The sequence below is a fragment of the Danaus plexippus genome, chromosome 26, assembly GCF_018135715.1.
Source record: "Danaus plexippus chromosome 26, MEX_DaPlex, whole genome shotgun sequence".
NCBI classification, from domain to species: Eukaryota; Metazoa; Arthropoda; class Insecta; order Lepidoptera; family Nymphalidae; genus Danaus; species Danaus plexippus.
Genome location: NC_083554.1, coordinates 5,441,050 through 5,461,979, shown reverse-complemented (window position 1 = coordinate 5,461,979; position 20,930 = coordinate 5,441,050). Strand labels below are relative to the sequence as shown.

Here is a 20,930-nt window from a genome sequence, read left to right as displayed (position 1 = left end):
GAAGGGACGATATTAAAAAAAAAATAATAATATTAAATATGGCAAAGTACAAAATTTATTTACAATCACAGTTACAGTTCAATTGGTATTTTTATGGATATTTGAATATATGCAACTTACAAAAAAATTATTAAAATTCTCTAAGTACGTAATCAATATGAAATACATAGATTTTCTTACTCCAACATTCCCACTAATAATGATTTGTCTGGCCATAATAAGTGATATCTTTAGCTTCAAATATAACAATAATTTAATTATCCACTTGATCTTTTACTCTTCATCCACCCCCTTCCCTCCACACATCCTTGCCAGTAGGGCTGCCAGTTGTAGCTGTGAAGTGAGCCCGTCTGCCGCCCTCATATGTGTGAGTCCGATCTGTTTGATCAGCCCTAGACGTACATCTTCCGACACAGACAGAGTCTTGCTCACACGGAACATGTTACTCAATATATCCTCTGTAGCATAACCGAGACGACAGAGCTTTGCTATTACCTGTTGATTACAATCAAATATACTTTACTATGACATCTGAATAAAATAATGTAATGTGTGAAGATAAATATTATTAAAAAATAAAAGCAATGATTTAATGCACAAGTTTTATGTGCTTTTGATATTGGCTGTTAATATCAGATGCTTGCCCCGGCCAATTGAACAGATAAGTAATTATTTAGAGGAACAATTCTCGCCACAACATACATTGAAAACATTCCCTTAGCATAAAAGTAAAGTTATTTATCAAATGTAAGCCTTCTCACTCTATATAATATATTTCCCATATCATACAATAACTATCTATTATTTTGTTACATAATAATTGATCATGGGATTGAAAATTTCAAATTATTATTATATCGAGAAGATATAAATCAATAAGCATACTCTTATTTTATTTAATTTATCAAAGATACAAATGTTACCTTATAAGCTTCATAAATATCCTTTCTTGTGCAGGCCTCTAACATCGTCTTTACGAGCATAGGGTGCGGTTCATCGCACACCTTGAACACATTATCAGGACTGACATGGGCAAAGCCCTGTGCTGTGGACTGCAGGTTATTTAGTGCGGCTCTCAAGTCTCCCTGGGCGGTGAAAACAACAGCATTAACTCCTTCCTCTGTGTAGGATAAGTCTTCTTTTTCACAGACTTCAATAACCTATGGAAAATATTGACTTACTATAGAAAGTAAATATCAAATAAGAATAGAATATATATAGAACCTTATAATGGAAACATCACCAACACAAGAACACATTTCAACTTACTAAATTAAGTATATTTGTTGAACTTATCAATATTCTAGAGTTTGCAGATTTAAATTCCGCTCTCTCAACATATTTTTCATTCTTTATTTGAATTCTTAAAAACCTTATGCCAATAGAACAATATAAATCCATATCACCTTAGCTAGTATCTGGGCATCGCTCAGTTTGGTATAACGTAGTACAGCACAACGAGACTGGATTGGTTCAATAATCTTCTCACTGTTGTTAGCTGCTAGAGCAAAGCGCGTGGTGCTGGAATAAAGTTCCATGGTACGCCTCAGGGCCTGCTGGGCGCCATCCGTCATGCTGTCAGCCTCATCCAAAATAACAATTTTATGCCTTCCAGGCGGTAATGTCACCTAATCAGAATCTTGTCGGTATATAATTATAAAAACTTTAATAACTTATTTTTCAAAGAGACCAGCTTTGTACTAACCTTCTGTTGAGCAAACATTTTGATTTTATTACGGACAACATCGATACCTCGATCATTTGATGCGTTTAATTCAAGAACAGCATCTTTGAAAGCGGGACCGAGAAGTACGCGAGCTAAACACAGGATTGTTGTGGTTTTTCCTACACCGGGTGGTCCCGCTATTATTATATTAGGTGCGTTGCCAGTACGAGCAAACACCGCCAGACGTGACACCGTGTCCTCGTTCCCTACTATGTCAGCAAATGTCTGCGGTCGGTATTTTTCTATCCATGGTAAATGTGAAGTAACTTTACTTTGAACTGTTACCGACTTGCTGGGCTTAGGATCTACCTCGTCAACTTCCATTATAGTAACGTCGTCGTCACTCATTTTAATTACCAAATATAATTTTATTTTACCTTAATTATTTCGTTTCTTAAACTTTAAATTCAAATAATAGACGGAGAAATCAAAATAACATTAAGGCGGGCAATTTGAAGTAAATTATAAAATGTGTTTTGACACTAACCAATTTTTAATTTATGTATTTGTAAATGTTTTTACGGCTCTGGATACGAGTCCTTTTGAGTTTTTAATTTATTTCTAAGCAGTGTTACCAGTTAAAAACCAGATATATCTTTAATCTAAAGTCGATATTTCTCCTAAAACTAATCGAAAATCACACCAATTGTAATTTGAAAATAATTTTCCCCTTCCATTCTATTGCTTTCTTAATTATTTTTTTCTGTTAATTGTTATAATCTTCTAAGTTTAGGGAGAAATCTCCCGAGTTGTAAATTCGAGTTCTAAGTCAGATGAGCAGTGTACCACAGATTGAAAATACAGAACAGAACAATTAAAATAATTATGTTTTTTAAAAATTATTTTTTTCTTAAAATAAGTGGAAAAACATTTTTATTATATTCCATTAACCTAACATTAATATGAAAAAATAATTTTAATCCATTTTTCTTAATTTTGAAATCGTTATCCACTTTCACAGAAAAATAAACTGACAGTGACATTTGCCAAACTTGAAACTATAAACTATCTGTAAACAACTGTAAAAAATTGCAGCATTTATTACTCATAATTATTTATACGACAATAAAAATAAACAACGAATTAAATTTAGAAAACATTAAAAAAATGAATATATATGGAATATAGTACATAGAATCTAATTTAATTGGTTTGAAGGTAAAAAAAATTGCTTTTGTATTGTGGTGAATCATCAGTTAGAAACAAGTGTAGATCGTCGACATCAATCATTTAAAAATTAAAAAGGTATATTTTTCAAATTTTCTTTATACTCTCAGGTGAGTTCAAAAGTATTTACGCTATGTAATATTATTTTAGGAATAATATATTGTTTTATGGAACCACCGTTAGCCTTTTTGATTAGAAGATTATTTAAACAATAATCCAGTTAACAGCAGAAACCAAATCAGATTTTATAAACACAATGATAGCTATGATCATAACCAGTCACTGTCTACAGGTATATGGGCAAGCATTTTTAAAATTAAGTATTGCTTTGATAAAAAAAATTGCGGTAAATTGTCAGTGTACTTAATTATGATACTATTATCAATTGAACAATATATATATATTTGCTGACATATAGTTTTAATATAGTTTAGTAACACCATACAGTTTGTAGATGGTTGTAAGATTATCTCTAATAGATAATTTATACAGGTACATTGTTATTAGTAGGTACATCTATATCCATAGTATTTAACCTTCCCTAGCTAATCCACTCTTATATATAATTCTGTTTAGACAACCTCAAACACTAAGTCAAAGTAAAATAGCAAAAGAAGCTTTTCAAAAAAACATTCTGATAATGTCTGTTTTTTTTCTTACCAACATGTAAAAAACATTTTTCTTGTAAAAATAAATTATTAAATCCATACATATTCTGCTGAAACTAAAAAAATAATAAATAATAGTTTGATTACTAGTTTTGGTATTTATCTCTTTAAGGAATGAATTTCAGTGTCACATCCCTTTTTGTTGCAACTTTTTTGTGTACATGTTTATTTCACTATAATATATGTGTTATATAGAGAAGAAGTAAATATAAATGTTATGATAGGATTAAGATATATACATAAAAATCTAATTAATATTCACAGAGACAGTGCTTTTGAGTAAGAAACATGGAGTGGCTGTTTGGACACAGAATGACTCCAGAGGAGATGCTGAGGAAGAATCAGCGTGCTCTCAACAAGGCCATGAGAGACTTGGACAGGGAGAGGCTCAAGATGGAACAACAGGAGAAAAAAGTTATAGCGGACATAAAGAAATTAGCCAAGGATGGCCAGATGGTGAGATAGTATGAATATACCATGCTTTGGACACATCTACATCCAATTTGCATTATAAAAGTATAAAATATTTGAATTTTTGACTTATTTATTCATAACTAGGAAAAGCAAATTAGGTTAAATATATGTTAAATTATGAATTGGGGAACTTGTAATAAAGAGATTTATGACTTTGGTGAGTGTTAATTACAATGAAACTAATATTTCCGGATATCCACGTCTCGTCCGCCCGTGATCACGGTTGCTTCCAAGCAACCGAAACGTCGACAGTATGTAGTTTTTAAAAATAATAAAATACGCAAAGTAATCCTAAAATATTAGTTTCATTTCAATTTGTAATAAACAATTTTATTTTTAATTATTCTATATCTAAATGAAGTAATTTACTAAGTATCTCTTTTGTTTTCTATTGGCTATGCTGTATGACGTGACTGATGAAGTCATACAGCATAGACCTAAAATGATAGCACCAAGATAGCAGATTATATAATATCATATTAAAGGAGTACTATCATAGCATGTATTTTAAATGAAAGGTCCTGCCGAAATAGATATATACTTAACGAGTGGATAATATCTTAATAATTACTGACATCATATATAAGAGGAATAATATTTGGCTTTAACCGAATTCAAAAAGGAGGTTTCTCAATTCGACCCTATATATGCTTTTTTGTTTGTTCGCGGATAACATCGTCTTGATGAACCGATTTTGATTATTCTTTTTATTTGTAGTTAATATTGTATCAAACTAGAATGTCATGATTTCAGGATGCCGTTAAAATAATGGCAAAGGATTTGGTGCGCACGCGCCGCTACGTGCGCAAGTTTATGTTGATGAAAGCAAACATCCAGGCTGTTGCACTTAAAATACAAACACTCAAGTCTCAGAGTAGTATGGCCCAGGCCATGAGAGGGGTGACGCGTGCCATGGCCTCTATGAACAGACAACTCAATGTACCACAGATACAAAAGATATTACAGGTATAAAAGAAGCATGCAAACATTTTGGAATGGCTTAGTGTGGTGAAATTATTATGGAATTAATATATTAAAAGGTTTATTATCAAGACTTCTCACAGAAAATGAGTATAATATAGAATTTTTTAGCATTAACTGAAATGATTTCAAACTAAGTTTGAGTTACAACATTGGTTGGTGGATATTTACTTGTATTTTTATGATTAATTTTCACAGGAGTTTGAGAAGCAGTCGGAGATTATGGATATGAAGGAGGAATTGATGAATGACTCCATCGATGAAGCCATGGAGGCAGATGATGATGAAGAGGAGAGGTGACATAAACTTGCTATTAAAAGTTTTAATCTATAATGTTATTTTTGTCAAAAGATTTAAAAATCTAATGATTGACTTGAGATTTTGAATTTTAATATGCTATGCTTAACAATAAAATAAGTGATGTAATATTTATATTATATCATATATTAACAGGGACATTCAACAAAGAAAATTATCAACAACACATCTTTTTATACATATTTCTACTGTACGTGTGTATGTCGCTGAACTCCTAATAAGAGGCGGGACCGATTTTGATGAATATTTTTTTATATTCACTTGATGGTTTAGATTCACAAAAAGTCCAGCAGATGGCGCTATAAATAAAAAACTTTCAAAAAGTTATTTTTACTCTGTAATACATAATTTCTATTTATTTCGTATATTAATATACTAATCAATGTTTTCAGTGATGCAGTTGTGTCTCAGATCCTGGATGAGCTGGGTCTCCAGCTCAATGATCAGCTATCAGGGTTGCCGCAAGCCACTGGCTCACTGTCTATATCAGGTGAGTCTATAGATCTTATCATACTTCTCTCTCGTTTACTTTTCTCATAAATCCTTTGTCATCCAGCCAAGACCCCGGCGGCGGCGGTGGCGGCGGGCGGCGCGGGTGGTGCGGGCGGCCCGGGTGGAGCCCTGAGCGATGCGGACGCCGAGTTACAGGCGCGACTCGACAATTTGCGCCGAGAGTAACACTGTCACGCCATCATCTCTGTCATATTGTTGTTCTAGTACCAACCAATTCAATGTCTTTAAGATGTGGTTCGATGTTATGATGAGGCGATTGAAAATAATCTACCATTACTACTATCATATAAGTAAAGATTTAATACAGCTAAAGCAACTTATACTAGCATCATCACCCTTGTGTTACTATTGTGAAGATGCACATTTGCTACTAATGTATGCTTTATATATATAAAGTCTGTATTTCATGAGCATCCTGAGATGTTTTTGTTGTTCTAAGTAAACTAAGAAATATATATATACGAAGTTACAGCAGAAATGTTTCCCTCTATCAAAAATCACATCTTCATATGGATCTTGAACATGTTTATGTACAGAACTGTGAGTGATTAATGTTGAGTTGATTGTTATTATATACAGTTGTAAATACATATATATTTTAATAAAAAAGTAATGAATAACTAATGTCTAATTTAATTTATTGAAATTATTCAATAGAAAACAAAACAGTTATGTTTGTTTATATATTTATTTGTCTACATTACATACATACTCATATAATGTTACAATAATAAAATATTACACAAAAATAACTACCAATAATGGCATCTACACTATAATCTAAACACTTAGACCCTAATCGGTACATTGTGACATCTAGAGATACTTTATAATTAAAACTTTAGAGACTTCGTGTCTTTCAAATGGGTAGTTTGTACATAGGAGATAATCATGAATGGCATGTAAGGGACAGTGTCTTGTTGATAGAAAATAAAATGACATTTATTTTAAACAATAAACACTTTTAATTTGTCCCACTGGCGACCTTTTGACGTTGCCTATTATTACACGATGTGTTATATAGAAAAGAATCAAACTACACATTTAATATTCTTTTAAAAAACTAAATTATAATATAAATAACATTTTATTAATTTCTTTAAAACCCCCCGCGCTTCAATAGTAATTTATCGCGTTTACTGGCACGCGAAAGGAAGGCACTGATCGAGTAAATATAATGGAAAAGAACTCATTCTTTTACAACACTGGAACGATGTTAAACTAACGTAGCTGGAAAAAAATCACAAGGACACTTGCTTTCAAATGAAAACTGACATCGAAATCAGTACATTTATGTGAGAGCTACAATATCGCAGTCAGGTACAGACACAACCTCGACCTCGAACTTATAAAACCCCTCTTTTTGCGTCGAGGACTAAAAATATTATCTGTATTTTCAAAATGTCAAAATGGAAACGTCACTTTGAAATGAAATATCAAATAACGCTATTGGTAATGCCTTTCTGGTCACTATCGTTAATTTACATAATTAATAAAACGAATTTATATTTCTCTATCGACGAATGAAATGAGAGAAAAGTTGACTATAGTTGAGTTTCGAGGTGCAAACTGTTTTAGAGTAGATACATTTACAAATTATTTTGACATTAATACGAACGCTCTTTTGTATATGAATACAGTTTTAACTTTGAACTCTACAGTACAATAACTTTTTTAAACTATCAGTGATGTTACCGGAAATGTTTAATTCTCGGTACAACGATTCCTCTTTGAGTTTAAAACTGCTTTATACAATATATTTTTACCACAATTATGTTTTCATGTCTATCGATATGTTTGTAGTAATAAATGTGTTATTGGTTAAAATACAATATGATATCAAAAATTGAAACAATAAACAAATTACATTCAAGTATCGTTTTAAAATAACAGTTAGGTATTTTTGTTTCTGGTGTAAGTACAGTAACGATTTGGAAACGAGAATTATGAAACTTATTGTTTGCTTTGACAAAAATGTAGGCGAGACAGTACCATAATAAAATATAGACTTCAAGGACTATATGTAAACATAAATCACACAGTTAATAACCTTCTCGCGCTTTTTGTGCATAACGTTAGAAATGGAAGTAAAGTTTTTGAAGTGTAACGATTTTTTTAAAAATATAGTAAAGAACTGTTCGAAAACAATTTATAAGAAGTGTTGTAATTTTGGGAAAAAAAGTATATTTCTGATGTTACTTTGTGTTATAAAATATGATTCAATTGTATGTGTAACGAATGCCTAGTTGATTTCCTGGACTTTTTTAGAATATTTTAAACCGCAATTGCGTCTTCCCAGGCCAGGATACCCTATACATAAAGGTGTATTGTAATTTTACCTACAATAGGATAGGGAAGAGTTAATGATATACATACATATATTTTATTTATTTGATAGAGTTAACAAGTTTCAATCAAACAAAGTTATGGAAGCTAAAAATAGCCGTTGTATGAGTTAATGTAGAACTTAAAACAAAAATACAGACAAACCCTTATTCTGTCAAGAGTCCTTTTAAGAAGCATAAGAAGTTTTGATATTTTCTTACAAAAATAGCAAATTTTACTTATATCTGATCATCGTCTTATGAATCTGATCCATTTAGCTGATTGAATTCATTGTTGACTGAATACTTTAACTTGAACCAAAGAGTTCTACGGAATACTCGAAATATTTTAATATAAAAGAACAAGAAATAGAAGTTACTGTAGTAAATTTTTGAAACAGCAAAGGAATATTAATATGAAATTGCCAACACTTCATATTACGATACGATTTGTGGTCAATAAACAGCTAGTTAAAGAAGAGAGAGCTGTTATTATAGTGTAATGGACAACGAACATCAGTAACGAGACACAGTTATCTATTAACAAATAGATAAACCTTATAAATGAAACTAGTATTTTTCGGATAAACTACGCGTGATTGGCGAGATGAGATGATGACATTTCGTCTGCCCGTGATCACGGTTGCTGAAAAGTAACCGAAACTTCGGAAGTACGTAGTTCTTTACAAAAATAAATCACGCGTAGTTTATCCGAAAAATACTAGTTTCATTAAAATGAATAAAACTCGTGAAAATCTTAGATGTCATTAAATAGATAAACGAACAGGTTGCGATGAACGATCGATTAGTTTACCATTTTGCAAATATTCACGTTGCAGGAACTATAGACGTGTGATTACTAATAGCCAAAAAATCTATTGATCGGTGATCTTCAGACAAATGTTTTTTATTCCCACTTTCGCAAAAAAAAAATCTTTTTTTAGACAGGTTAAAATGCTGATAATAAAAGTAAAATCAAACTGCTATATGTTTAACTTATAACCAACTTTGTAACTTGGAATGTAACGCCCGATGTTCATAATCGGAAGACTATCTTTTGTGTTTTAATACAAAAACATATTTTTAAGGGCTAACAATATTAATTCTATAAGAAATTTTCAATCAACAAATGGGTACGTAAATACTACAAACAATTTTTGTTTTGAATTCAAGGGTGTTTGTATCGAAGACCTAAATGGCTTAAATGATGGTACAATTTTGCTTCCTATACTAGGGTAGACTGGGTACGGTTGAAACAAAGCAAATATCTTGTAAACGGCTATGCGGGGAGTGGGGGGGGGCCAGGACACAACGTAGCGGCGACAGGCCCGAACAAAAATACCGTGCCGCGCCGCTCCCCGTGCATTGTTGTTGTGTGCAGGAAGCCGTATTGTTTTTTTATTACCCAAGAGTAAGTATTTTTTCTTTTGATATTAACGCTTATTTATCTATTCTTTTTAAGTGAATGAATAGAGTGAGTGTTTGTGATTATTATGAAGCTGGTAGAATAAGGGATAGTGACTATTTTTAAATGTGTTATATCACTGTTGTACTTAAAAGAATATTTTACAAAAAGTAGAGTTGGGGACGGTTGAAACATTTCTTGTGGGTGCGGTTAAAACAGAATGTATATTTTTTGTAGATGCCGAGAGTTCGAGTGAGGAAGACTCGCAGAGGGCAAATTAACTTGTCCAGCAGTAATGTAATGCATATGAGGAGGTGAAAGCTGGGGATTCATTACGGAAAGTCGCGGACAAGCTTGGTATAAATCACTGTTCCCTGTTAAGATACATACGAAAGCGAGATGCGTCCGGCAAAGACGATGAAGGTATGGGGGATAAAGCATACAATCGTATTTTCAATGAACATCAGGAGCGAGAATTACCAAAATATCTGATTCGATGTGCTGATATATATTTCGGACTATCTAAGAAAATGGTGAGAAAATTAGCTTTTAACTTACCATTAAGTATAATTTACCACGACCTTGAACTTGGGAAGGCAACGGAATGTATTCACACGTTTATGAGAAGAAATCCTGAACTGTCCGTGCGCGTCGCACAAGCTACAAGCTTGTCAAGGGCGACAGCTTTAATAAAAATAACGTAGACGTCTTCTATGATAATCTGTCCACCGTCATGGTCCGTTATAAATTTGAGCCCCTAGACATATATAACAACGATGAAATCGGCAAAAGCCTGACAGAGTCATAGCTACACGTGGTGCTCGTCAAGTTGGTTCAGTAACCTCAGGTGAAAGGGGTACTTTAGTGACAGTAACCTTTGCAGTAAACGCCATTGGAAATGTTTTCCCACCACCTTTTTATTTCGGCGAGCGCGATTCCAAGACCATTTTCTTAGGGATGACCCAATAAGGTCTAGTGGGACCGCAAATCCCTCAAGTTGGATGCAAGATGAATCATTCCTGCATTTTCTAAAACACTTTCAAAAGCATTCTAAGGTTACTGTGTCCCACAAAGTTTTACTCGTACTAGATACTCACTCCTCACACGTGCACATAAACACACTGGACTTTTGCAAGAACAATGGAATTGTGTAATTGTCTTTTCCTCCTTATTGCTCTCACAAGCTGCAGCCGTTCGATCAATCCGCATATGGCCCTTAAAAGGACGCTGTAAATTCTACGTGTGATGCATGGATGAGAAGCCATCCAGGAAACCCATGTCGATATGCGGTATACCGAGAATTGTAGTGTCTGCTTTGCCCCTCGCTATGACATCTTCCAACATTCAAGCCGGCTTCCGCAAAACAGGATTTTATCCATATAACAGGAATCTGTTTATTGAGATCGATTTTGCCTCTGCATTTGTAACAGATTGACCAAATCCTGACAATATAAATGAGAGAACATATAATAGATCTAATCGAGAAAATACTATAGACTCTGCTGTTGTCTCTACATTTAATGAAAATACAAGCGAAGATGAAACACCACCACTATCATCTTTTAACTAAGGAATTACAATTGTCTCTCCAGACAACTGTTGAACATCAAGCTCTACTTGACTCACCATTACCATAATCCAGCAAATAAACGCAGAACCGGAGAAACTATTTATACACAACCTAGGCTTGGTAGCATCGATATCTATCAAGAAATTTCAAGACTATCTACAAGGGCACAAACTACTAATGATTGTATCGTTTTTACTCCGGAGGCAGTAAGACCGTTACCAAAAGCACCCTCAAGGAAATGTAATAAAGGGTGGAAAACCAGAAAAGAAGGTGGTTTTAACTACGTTTGCCACAATTGCGACTCTGAATACTCTGATTAATCTCTTAACTAAGTTTATTTTGATTGTTTATTTGATTCAAAAGAAGTTTTGTTTAGTTTATTCGAAATGTTAAATTTATTTTTAATTGTTATTTGATTTTAGATTTTTTTTTATTGTTCCTACTGATGATACCTTGAAGACTGATTAATGCTGTTATGTGGTGCCATACTTACTTTAAATGATAAATAAAACATTTTTCTTAGTATTTATTGTATTATTTGCATGTTGTTCAACTGACCCCAAACGCTGTTTCAACCGCCCTTGGCATGGGGACGGTTGAACCATATCTGTTTTTTTTTATTTCAAATATTTAAAAAAAATAGCCTGGGTCATATAATGATACAGCCTTATCGTAGCCAGCACTTCACATTTTCATTTCATGTATCATATTCATCACTTGGTTTATAAACGATAAAAGCTAAATTGTTTCAACCGTACCCAATCTACGTACTACTTTTAAGGTAGTCGAAGGAATAACCAGTCCCATATTATTATTGACGTCAAGGTGATTCAGAGAAATTCGCGGACTCCAGACATTCCATAATAAACATTATTACAATTTACATTCCTTACGAATGATTTTTTACAATCACATATTTTCATATCACGTATTCAGCGTTTCCACCAAATAAGCTCGAGAAGAGAATCTTAAAATTTTCAAAGGTGTAAATATTTAGGTTTAGGTGATTTAGATGAAATACTTTCACAGGAAATTTCTGGTGAATGAACCGAAGGAGGCGGTAAATGTAGAAAATCCGAGAGAGTATTGTACCTAACAGTTGTCCAATTTGTAAAGGGAGTTCATATCAAAATTCATCGTCAGTCTTGTAGGAGTTCGATTGTAACTGACCCGCAGTACGAACATAATTCTTCTAGGCGGCTTATATTATTCTACGGATCAATGTGGATTCAAAGAGAAAAAAAATCTTTTAGCTGATGAATTCTGTTTTTATAAACCTGAAGGAAGACAACGGTGATGACGGATATGTAACTTTTGAACTCTGATTACGTTCACGCTTTAGGTATTATCGAGTTTTGTAATATAGACATTTGGCCAGAAAAATATTCAATAAATTTTGGCACTAAATGCATTTGTCATGTATTTTTTCCACCACCTCGTTTCTATGTCGTATGACTAAAACCATTACGCAATAAACAAATCGAAGACGACCTTCGAACATCTCAGCGTCTCTCGATAAACTAATATGGATAAAATATTATATAGTAATAAGTAACTGTGTCACAGACTATGGGTAAATGTTAGAGACCACAGCTAGTGTAGTGGTTCTCGCGGAAGTTCCAATGCGCTAAGTGAAATGCAAAGTTGTGCCACGTAGTACGTAGACATTACCAGCAACTGGAAAAAGTATTCATATTGAATATAACCATGAAGAGTTTGAGAGTACAGATGTCGTTGGGACCTATACAGTTGACAAAACTTGACACCAGCTAGATGGGCAGTAAAAGAGTTTAGAGTAAGAATTACGAATGCAAAATATCGGACAGAAACATTATGAGTTATTTTAAAACTGCCAAGTAAATTTCTACTTAGTATGGCCATAAATACTGTTACAATAGAAAATCATACAGGCTCCTCACGCTTGGCATAAGTCACGTGTCTTTTTACCGAGCTGTAGATAAAACTATGTTGTTATTCTGTAAAACCATTCTATATGTGACAGAAAAAGTTCTGGCCGTCAACTTGTTCGTTCGAAAATATCACAGCAATTAGAGAAAAAATGCAAATAAATCCTTCCCGATAGCATATATTTCATATAGTGAGTTGAAGATAGCACCTGGAACCTTGTCGTGTACTTATTTTGAAAGCAAATCGCCCCGGACTTCGTGAGAGCTGAATGCTACCCACCACCTAGGGCTTTTAATTTACTGGATTATCAAGCGTAGATTGTTACGCTTACTTTAAACGACGTGATAATTTAGGTTCCGTAAAATAATCCATACGATTGATAGTGAATAATTTTGGTACTGCTCTCTATGTTTTAAGGACAATACAGCCCAGTGGAGACCAACTCGAATAAGCTTCATATATTTATAATATATTTAAACTAACATACCGTAATAGTAATAAACGGTACGTACAATAAAAGTAAATTGCTTTTCATTGCAACAATATTTATGACACGACTCGGTTAATATTCATGAATGTACTTTTGACTGTGAACCTTGACCTTAAAAAAAACATAACTATGCGTACCTGTTGATGTGGCAGCGTGCCGGAGAACAGCGTGTATCCGAGCATAGCATCAGACAATACGAACAGAAGAGATCCAAGACGTTGTGGTCCAGCCTTAGCTGAACCTCGCCAGGCCATGCCGCCGAGCAGCAAGGCGTAGCAAGTGACCGGTATAGCTAAATGCGCCGGGGGGGCCACAATATGCACATACAGTGCCGCTCCTAACAGCATTAGCAATGCTGATAGCGGTGCTGTAGGTCGGAGCCCGAATGCCGTCATGTAGCATATATGAGCGCCAGCAAACGCCGCCATTCCCCCCTCCAGGCGATGCGGCCACACTAAAAGTGCGTCTCCAGCAGCAGACAGCGCCAGACCAGCACTTATCAGCCACGCGTACCGGCGCCTGTGACAAGTACATAACAGACTACGGACTCCTCAAGGTCATTCGATCAATACGTCCGTTCAAATAACAATGAGCTCTTATTATCAGAGCCGTGATAATAGTCAATATACGTATATTTGTCCTGCAATAGATAACGCCCATCCGCTCCTTACAAAGTCATAGGACAATAACACGATGAAGATTATTGAAGTTGATAACTCATACCACGTTGAAGTTACTGCATTCAAAAGAATCAAGAATCCTTTAATGGGTATAATATGAATGACAGACAAACATTTGTTGAGCTGCTTAACTTAAGCATCACATAACTGTGACGCTAAAACCAAACAATTAAGGTCAAATATAATACCACTCACTGGTGTCTGGTGGTGGTGGTGGCGCAGGCTCTCAGCAGTACACACAGTAGCAGACACAGGACAGGGGCTACCTTGAGCGCAGCGCCCGTAACCGAGGCGCCGCCTCCCGCCGCGAAGTACACGCACACGCATTTGAAGAAGGGCACCAAACGCGCCCTCCCATCAGACCCAATCGCCTTCATCTAACACAATACTCTTTATAAAGCTAGTATAGAAATGATCTCCAGAGTTATTCTAGATCATACTAATTAGATAAAATAACTTTCAATACTATCCTACAGCTTCCGTGTAAACAGATAGATTATGCTAAAATTTCCGAAGATGTGCTGTTTTTCTAGATCTATGAATTCCACTTATTAGTTTGAGAATAATTCGTTTTTATGCCACTTTATTTCAAACTCCATTTGTCATATATATTGTAGTAGCTTAGTTTAATTACCCTTAAAAAACTTTATTCTAATTGCGGGATAAGTAAAAATATAGTCACGGTTTACTGTGTTACATGATTGCGATCATAGAAAAATATTATTATATCGTATTTCAATTTAAAAACCGTATAAACACTGGAAGCGATCAAGTAATATTAATCAATATTGTCACAATTTATTTTTATATGTGTTTTAGTAATGCAATAAATAAAGTCCTTATAATTATTTATAAACAACATTAAGACTACAAGAAGGTTTAACCATGAAGGCTTTATACAATATGTATAACTAGCTCAGTAGAATCAAACGTTACGTAATGGATAGGCCATAGCGTGCTAGGGCCGGTATGTTGTTCAGATTGTTTGTGATATCGGCCATTAGTTCTAAAATAGAACAGCACGCTAACTATAAGTTTGCATCGTCTAACTATATACGGACAGTTTCCAGTTTTTCATTCATAATGGTTTTCGCGATAGCAGCGACGTAGGTTTATAATTGAGATACTGTAAACGCTCCGTAAAAAGTTTTAGGATGCTAACATGTAATAAGATTACAGACGGCCCCCTGCGACTTGTTAGTTACGACCTTGCATAACGACTGCATCTAACATATACACAACAAACATAATCGAATTTCTTCTTATTTTTACACTTATTGCTTTTAACATTCAATAACAATTTAAAGTTATTCTATAAGAAGCTCAAGCAAATTCTAATATACGAAATAAACCCCCAAAATTTATTACTCTTTCTGGAATTAAAGTCTATTTATATATGATTATTGTATATCGATTCTATTAAATAACATTTAAGCCAAATTCCAATGCAATAAAATAGAAATTTTAGTTACTAACATAAAATAGACGAAATTTTGCATGGATGTTTATTACTTACTACAATAATTTTAATATGCTTTACAAATTAAATACATATGTATATAAAAACAGTGTACAGTTTTCCGTTAATTCTTACGATGTATGTGAGATGATGAATAAAAATTTTGAACTACAACTAACTTTGTTTAAAGAAGTTAGCTCGTTATAAATGTGAAATTGGTTTCCGTATCAAATCACGACAAAGAATACATAACTTTAAATCATACATTGTATCTCGCTGAACTCGATTCCAAAATCAACAAGAATCGTTCACGGCAGAAGTATATATAGCATTAATTTATAATAGTTAAATTTTGTATGTTTTGTGTCGGTGAAAATACTATACAGTCAATAAATATTTTTATATCCAATCCTGAAACCTAAATAAAAATTTATTAAAAACGCTTGCGATACATTTCTTTTTATGTTTATATGCTGACAAACATATTTCAAAAATAGTTGGGAAGATGGTCGATGTGTGCCTTTATAATTACAATAAGATTTTATCTGTGAGGAAAATATATACGTTTACATATCAAAATTTTCCACTTAGAGACGTCTGTAAACAAAATTGAAGATATAACATCACTAACCAGTAAAACAAACACTTATTTTATGTATTTCATTTTAAGGATTCAATTGAACATTGCTTACTCCGAAACGTATTCTTGAGAGCAATGAACTATTTATAAGGAGAATTTAAAATAGAAAAATTGCAATATTTTTTCCCCCAAAAACATTATCAAATAAGTGTAATAATCCAAGTTCCGAACTACATCGTCAATGTTGAATAATTACTACAATAAATTAAAAAAAATAATAATATTGTCCCATACATATGTATTCCATTTAGATAAAATTTGTAGACGTATTGACAAAAAATAAGATTACACTGCAATTTAATTTTTTTGACCATTAAAATTTGTTGAATTTTAATTTTAAAAGAGAATTTTTTAACGAGTATGTATACAAAATGAGTACTTACTATACTAGAAGGCGATATCATGGCTGCAATAACACAACAAACAGTTCCACCGTTATTGAAAAAATAACTGCGCACGAAGCAAGCTAAACAATATCAACTGACCGTACCTAAAGGCGCGAGTTTGCAAAACAAAATAATGAGCGTTTTCATGTTTATTTTGATTCCTGCGCAAAAACCACTACTATCTTGCGTAAACAAAAAATATATCAATCTGAAGCTAAAGATATAAAACTCGACAACTTTTTGTTTTGTATGGATTATTTGCTGTTTAGAAACAAGTAATTTTTTAAAGTTATATGATTGCCTTCTTTACTAAAAATAAAATTTTTTTTGGAAGAATATTTTAAAGTTTTCGTAATGTATTTGTGGTATTTTTTAAGATATATTGTTTTTCTTTATTCTTTTTATTAACGTCAACTTTGTTTCCAAACTTTTGCCATTGCCATATGACACTTGACATGCCATATGCCACTTGACACTTGACGTTAGTTAAATTCAATTTCCATCAGCTGAACTCATGCGAGTTATTTCAAACTGGAAAGTTTCATGTTATTAGCCAATTATTTCACATGGTAAAGTTACAAACTATATTTAAACCAACTTCTTGTTAACCTTAACAATGCCTAAGAAGAAAACTGGACAACGTAAGAAAGCTGAAAAGCAAAAACTGAGGCAAAAGGAGATCAGAAATGCGAGAGAACATGTTGATTTAGCACAGCACCCTTGTAATATGGCAATGGAATGTGACAAGTGCCAAAAGTAAATAGTATTTTTTTATCATTTGCACAATATATTTATATTATATTTGTTTACATATAGCAGCTTTGTACAAATCAAGTGCAAGTGCCACGTACTTGGTTACTACATCGAATCTTCATACTACATTATTCTTTTCAGAAAACAGAAAAGTCGCGCCTTCTGTTACTTCTGTTCGGCTGTGCAGCGTCTACCGGCGTGTGCTCAATGTGGCAAGATGAAGTGCATGCTTAAATCCGGAGACTGTGTAGTCCGTCATCCTGGAGTATTCACTACAGGCATGGGAATGGTGGTAAGACACCTAAGATGTATCTAATTAATTGATTTGATCACTTTGCCAGTACATTCTATCCTATTTTATAAATATTTCTTATTAATGATCGAAAATAATATTTGGTTTGACATAATATTCAAAATTATGTACTTAATGTTGCTGTATATTATATTGTAGGGTGCAATCTGTGACTTTTGTGAAGCCTGGGTCTGTCATGGACGTAAGTGCCTCACCTCCCATGCTTGTACATGCCCCCTGGCTGATGCTGTGTGTCTTGAGTGTGAGAGAGGTAATAAAAACGAATTTATTGAAAACCAATATATACTATATTAACGGTATTATAAAATAAACTTGGTGAGTCCTTAGTTCAGTATTGAACTCTGATGTGAAAGTAAACCTTTCTTAATCATTTGTTGGGTATTAGTTATACTTGCTTGGTATTGTTAAATAATAATATGATGCCAAGTATAATGTAGGTAGATCACTTTATTATGTGAGGTTCCGTCATTCAGTCTTGCTACTTAGCACAATACACATATTAAAAAGTTAATATAGTTTTATTGAATGCTACACTTACAAAATCACATATTTTGTGATAGAGTATTTTGACAGATTCATGTTAGAAATACCAAGTATAATGGAATAATGAGAAATATTTGTTTCAGGCGTGTGGGAACATGGTGGCAGAGTGTTCCGATGTTGTTTCTGTCAGGGCTTCCTCTGTGAGGATGACCAGTTTGAACATCAAGCTTCTTGTCAAGTGCTAGAGTCTGAGACATATAAATGTAAATATATCCTTATATTTTTAACATTAAAATAACTTCTGATATATAGTTATTAACAAAATTGTAATACGAATTGTCCATATAAAATATATGGCTAACATTTCTATAGACATATAGTTGTCTACTAGTGGTGTCCTAATGGTAATAACTACACTACATTACCTTATGAAATGCATAAGGTTTATAGCTGACTGAACAAGAAATATACTACAAGTAAGCTTTAAAATTCTGCTACTATTAAAACTATAATTTTTCTTACATATATATATATAATCAAAAAGTGTGGTTGTATATAAGTCTTAGTTTTATATGTTTAATACACTACATGTAATATAATATTAATAACCCCACTTATTATTATTCCAGGTCAATCATGTAACCGTCTCGGCCAGTACTCATGTCTTCGTTGCAAGACATGTTTCTGTGATGAGCATGTCCGTCGCAGGCCTACCGGGAAGCCCTCCCGCACATCACCGCCTTGTCCTCGCTGTGGCTACATGCTGCACCTCACCGCTGACCTCAGCATGTCCAGTATGTATACTCGTATAATACATTATATGTATATCACATGAATATATAATACAGACGAAAAATTTCTTTGAAAGTATATTTAAAGGAATTTTAATAACTTTAAATTTTAATAACTGAACAATTAATAACAGTCAAGTATTATTATATATTATTACTCACGATATATACATATCTACTGCATAACCAGGAAAAATTTCTCAACCTTCCATCATTGATGTAGCGTCCATGATAGTTAAAAACTTGTATTTTGTATGTATATTATGTATTGATTATTAATTTATCTCATATTATCTTCAGCTCGCTCGCATCGCTACGGTCGCCAGGGCGCCGCGGCGGCGGACGACGACGACGATGATGATGGTTCATACGGAAACGCAACTGGGTACAGTGGTACGTGACTGTGAACCTATTCTATTACTAACCATTCTCACTAATAGACCAATTCTATTGCACCTATAATACTGACATGAACATCATGAAGTTAACTGTAAACTCATACAATCTCTATCATCATCACCAGCCAGCCACGGTCATACGTGGGCAATTTAGGCGTTCACATAAAATGTTACAATGCTTGACCTTCAGTCGGTGTCCATTTAGAAAGACTCCGACTAGAGCAACCGACCATATCGTAGATTACCCACAATTCTTTCTGTTTTTACTAATCCTAGTTGTTTAGGAGACCACCAGCCAAAAGAATTTGGTTCGCTTATGGACACTTCAGCTATATAGTCCTGTCACCTAAATCTTCCTGTGTAGCTTCGCTCTAATTTGGTATCCCTATTTCTGATTCTATTATTCAGAGCGACCTTGCTTCATTTCACTTCGAGTGACTTTGATCTGCCTAAGCAGTTCTTTTATAAGCAACCATGTTTTACATTCATAGGCTATAACTGGCAACACTAATTATCCAAAGACTGGAACTATATAAGCATTTGATATTTTCTTTTATTAAATTGGTAACAAATAGAAAGAATATAATTTTTGCTCATTTAAAGAGTTAATTAAGTTCTAAGGCTTGTAAGCTGTTGCAAGTCTCTATATTATAATGCTAAAATTTTAAACACGAATTATTTTAGTTGATTGTGTCAATGAATCCGGCTAATTTACATTATAAAATATTATTTGTATAGTATTTTGGGTACTGAATATTTTACATATACCAGGCTATGACGCTGATGGTGGAATGGAGGGCGGAGACTATTCGTACTCCGAGTCTGAGGATGACGATGACGACGAGTCTGAAGACGAAGACTCAGAAGAAGAGGAACCTGAGAACTCTGGCAATACAAGCAAGAATTCCTGAACAATATTCTAATAATGGCAATTTCAAACTATTAGTTTTGTGTATACAATCTTATAAGCACATTTTTGTGCTACGCTTATTTATAAAAATAAATTGCTGCTATATAAAATATGTATTGTTATTTTATTCTTCACATACCCTTTTTCATATTATATTTAAAATAACGTTATTTAAGATTTTAACTAGAGTAGATAAGAAAGTTTTGTAAAATCCTTGGTATGATTAAACTTAAAAATATGTTCGATTAATTAAAATGTAACCTTACATCTTAATGAGCTAAGCTGAAACATATTATAAGCTACTACAAAAGCTAATATGCATTTACCTAAAAAGAAACCTCATGCAAAGTGTTCAACAAGATGTGTTAAATTAATGGTGCCACTTCACAAAAATCTAAAAATAAAAAAAATATTGAATTGACGATAAGACGAGAATTTTGAAAAGATAATTTATTTAAAACACAGGGTAGTATGAGGACACTATATTTTGATTATCATATTGCACTTATATTAAAACAAACTACGATGGACTAATACTGTAAGAAAACGGTAGATATATTGTCATTTATATGG

At 33.4% G+C, this 20,930-nt stretch overlaps 4 protein-coding genes across 5 annotated transcripts; 2 read left to right on the top strand and 2 right to left on the bottom strand.

The window, feature by feature from the left end:
* Positions 1 to 32: 32 nt before the first annotated feature.
* LOC116774357 (replication factor C subunit 2) lies at positions 33 to 2,218 on the bottom strand. Its single transcript, XM_032667065.2, has 4 exons — positions 1,706 to 2,218; positions 1,407 to 1,628; positions 924 to 1,160; positions 33 to 495 (listed from the first exon to the last, which is right to left on the bottom strand). The coding sequence occupies exons 1-4, from the start codon at positions 2,072 to 2,074 to the stop codon at positions 274 to 276; spliced, it is 1,050 nt and encodes a 349-aa protein (XP_032522956.2). The 5' UTR covers positions 2,075 to 2,218; the 3' UTR covers positions 33 to 273.
* Positions 2,219 to 2,721: 503 nt separating this feature from the next.
* LOC116774423 (charged multivesicular body protein 2a) lies at positions 2,722 to 6,467 on the top strand. The gene is made up of 6 exons (XM_032667151.2): positions 2,722 to 2,971; positions 3,826 to 4,017; positions 4,789 to 5,001; positions 5,215 to 5,312; positions 5,727 to 5,824; positions 5,891 to 6,467. Exons 2-6 carry the CDS (start codon positions 3,850 to 3,852, stop codon positions 6,010 to 6,012), a joined length of 699 nt encoding a protein of 232 aa, XP_032523042.1. The 5' UTR covers positions 2,722 to 2,971; positions 3,826 to 3,849; the 3' UTR covers positions 6,013 to 6,467.
* Positions 6,468 to 6,516: 49 nt separating this feature from the next.
* Positions 6,517 to 16,926, bottom strand: LOC116774429 (lysoplasmalogenase TMEM86B). Of its 2 annotated transcripts, XR_009753242.1 has the most exons (5): positions 16,707 to 16,926; positions 14,420 to 14,601; positions 13,682 to 14,063; positions 8,953 to 12,823; positions 6,517 to 8,728 (listed from the first exon to the last, which is right to left on the bottom strand). XR_009753242.1 is itself a non-coding variant. In XM_032667160.2 (4 exons), the coding sequence occupies exons 1-4, from the start codon at positions 16,725 to 16,727 to the stop codon at positions 12,740 to 12,742; spliced, it is 669 nt and encodes a 222-aa protein (XP_032523051.2). In that variant the 5' UTR covers positions 16,728 to 16,926; the 3' UTR covers positions 6,517 to 12,739. The 2 variants fall into 2 exon arrangements, 1 of the variants encoding a protein (XP_032523051.2); XM_032667160.2 differs by having other exon boundaries at positions 6,517 to 12,823.
* A 262-nt stretch (positions 16,927 to 17,188) lies between these two features.
* On the top strand, positions 17,189 to 20,469 carry LOC116774428 (zinc finger protein 330 homolog). Its single transcript, XM_032667159.2, has 7 exons — positions 17,189 to 17,465; positions 17,604 to 17,754; positions 17,914 to 18,025; positions 18,402 to 18,521; positions 18,888 to 19,052; positions 19,350 to 19,442; positions 20,219 to 20,469. Exons 1-7 carry the CDS (start codon positions 17,326 to 17,328, stop codon positions 20,356 to 20,358), a joined length of 921 nt encoding a protein of 306 aa, XP_032523050.1. The 5' UTR covers positions 17,189 to 17,325; the 3' UTR covers positions 20,359 to 20,469.
* The last annotated feature ends 461 nt before the right edge of the window (positions 20,470 to 20,930 follow it).

Excerpts from the sequence above, each read along its gene's own strand:
- LOC116774357 (XM_032667065.2), bottom strand. The coding sequence starts at position 2,074 with ATGAGTGACGACGACGTTACTATAATGGAAGTTGACGAGGTAGATCCT. Across the intron at positions 1,161-1,406 it reads ATGCCCAGATACTAGCTAAG|GTTATTGAAGTCTGTGAAAA; the intron begins GTGATATGGATT and ends TATTTTCCATAG. Across the intron at positions 496-923 it reads ATATTTATGAAGCTTATAAG|GTAATAGCAAAGCTCTGTCG; the intron begins GTAACATTTGTA and ends TGTAATCAACAG.
- LOC116774423 (XM_032667151.2), top strand. The coding sequence starts at position 3,850 with ATGGAGTGGCTGTTTGGACACAGAATGACTCCAGAGGAGATGCTGAGG. Across the intron at positions 4,018-4,788 it reads TAGCCAAGGATGGCCAGATG|GATGCCGTTAAAATAATGGC; the intron begins GTGAGATAGTAT and ends TCATGATTTCAG. Across the intron at positions 5,002-5,214 it reads AGATACAAAAGATATTACAG|GAGTTTGAGAAGCAGTCGGA; the intron begins GTATAAAAGAAG and ends TAATTTTCACAG.
- LOC116774429 (XM_032667160.2), bottom strand. The coding sequence starts at position 16,727 with ATGATATCGCCTTCTAGTATA. Across the intron at positions 14,602-16,706 it reads TGATATCGCCTTCTAGTATA|ATGAAGGCGATTGGGTCTGA; the intron begins GTAAGTACTCAT and ends GTATTGTGTTAG. Across the intron at positions 14,064-14,419 it reads ACCACCACCACCAGACACCA|GCGCCGGTACGCGTGGCTGA; the intron begins GTGAGTGGTATT and ends TACTTGTCACAG.
- LOC116774428 (XM_032667159.2), top strand. The coding sequence starts at position 17,326 with ATGCCTAAGAAGAAAACTGGACAACGTAAGAAAGCTGAAAAGCAAAAA. Across the intron at positions 18,522-18,887 it reads AGAGTCTGAGACATATAAAT|GTCAATCATGTAACCGTCTC; the intron begins GTAAATATATCC and ends TTATTATTCCAG. Across the intron at positions 19,443-20,218 it reads AAACGCAACTGGGTACAGTG|GCTATGACGCTGATGGTGGA; the intron begins GTACGTGACTGT and ends TACATATACCAG.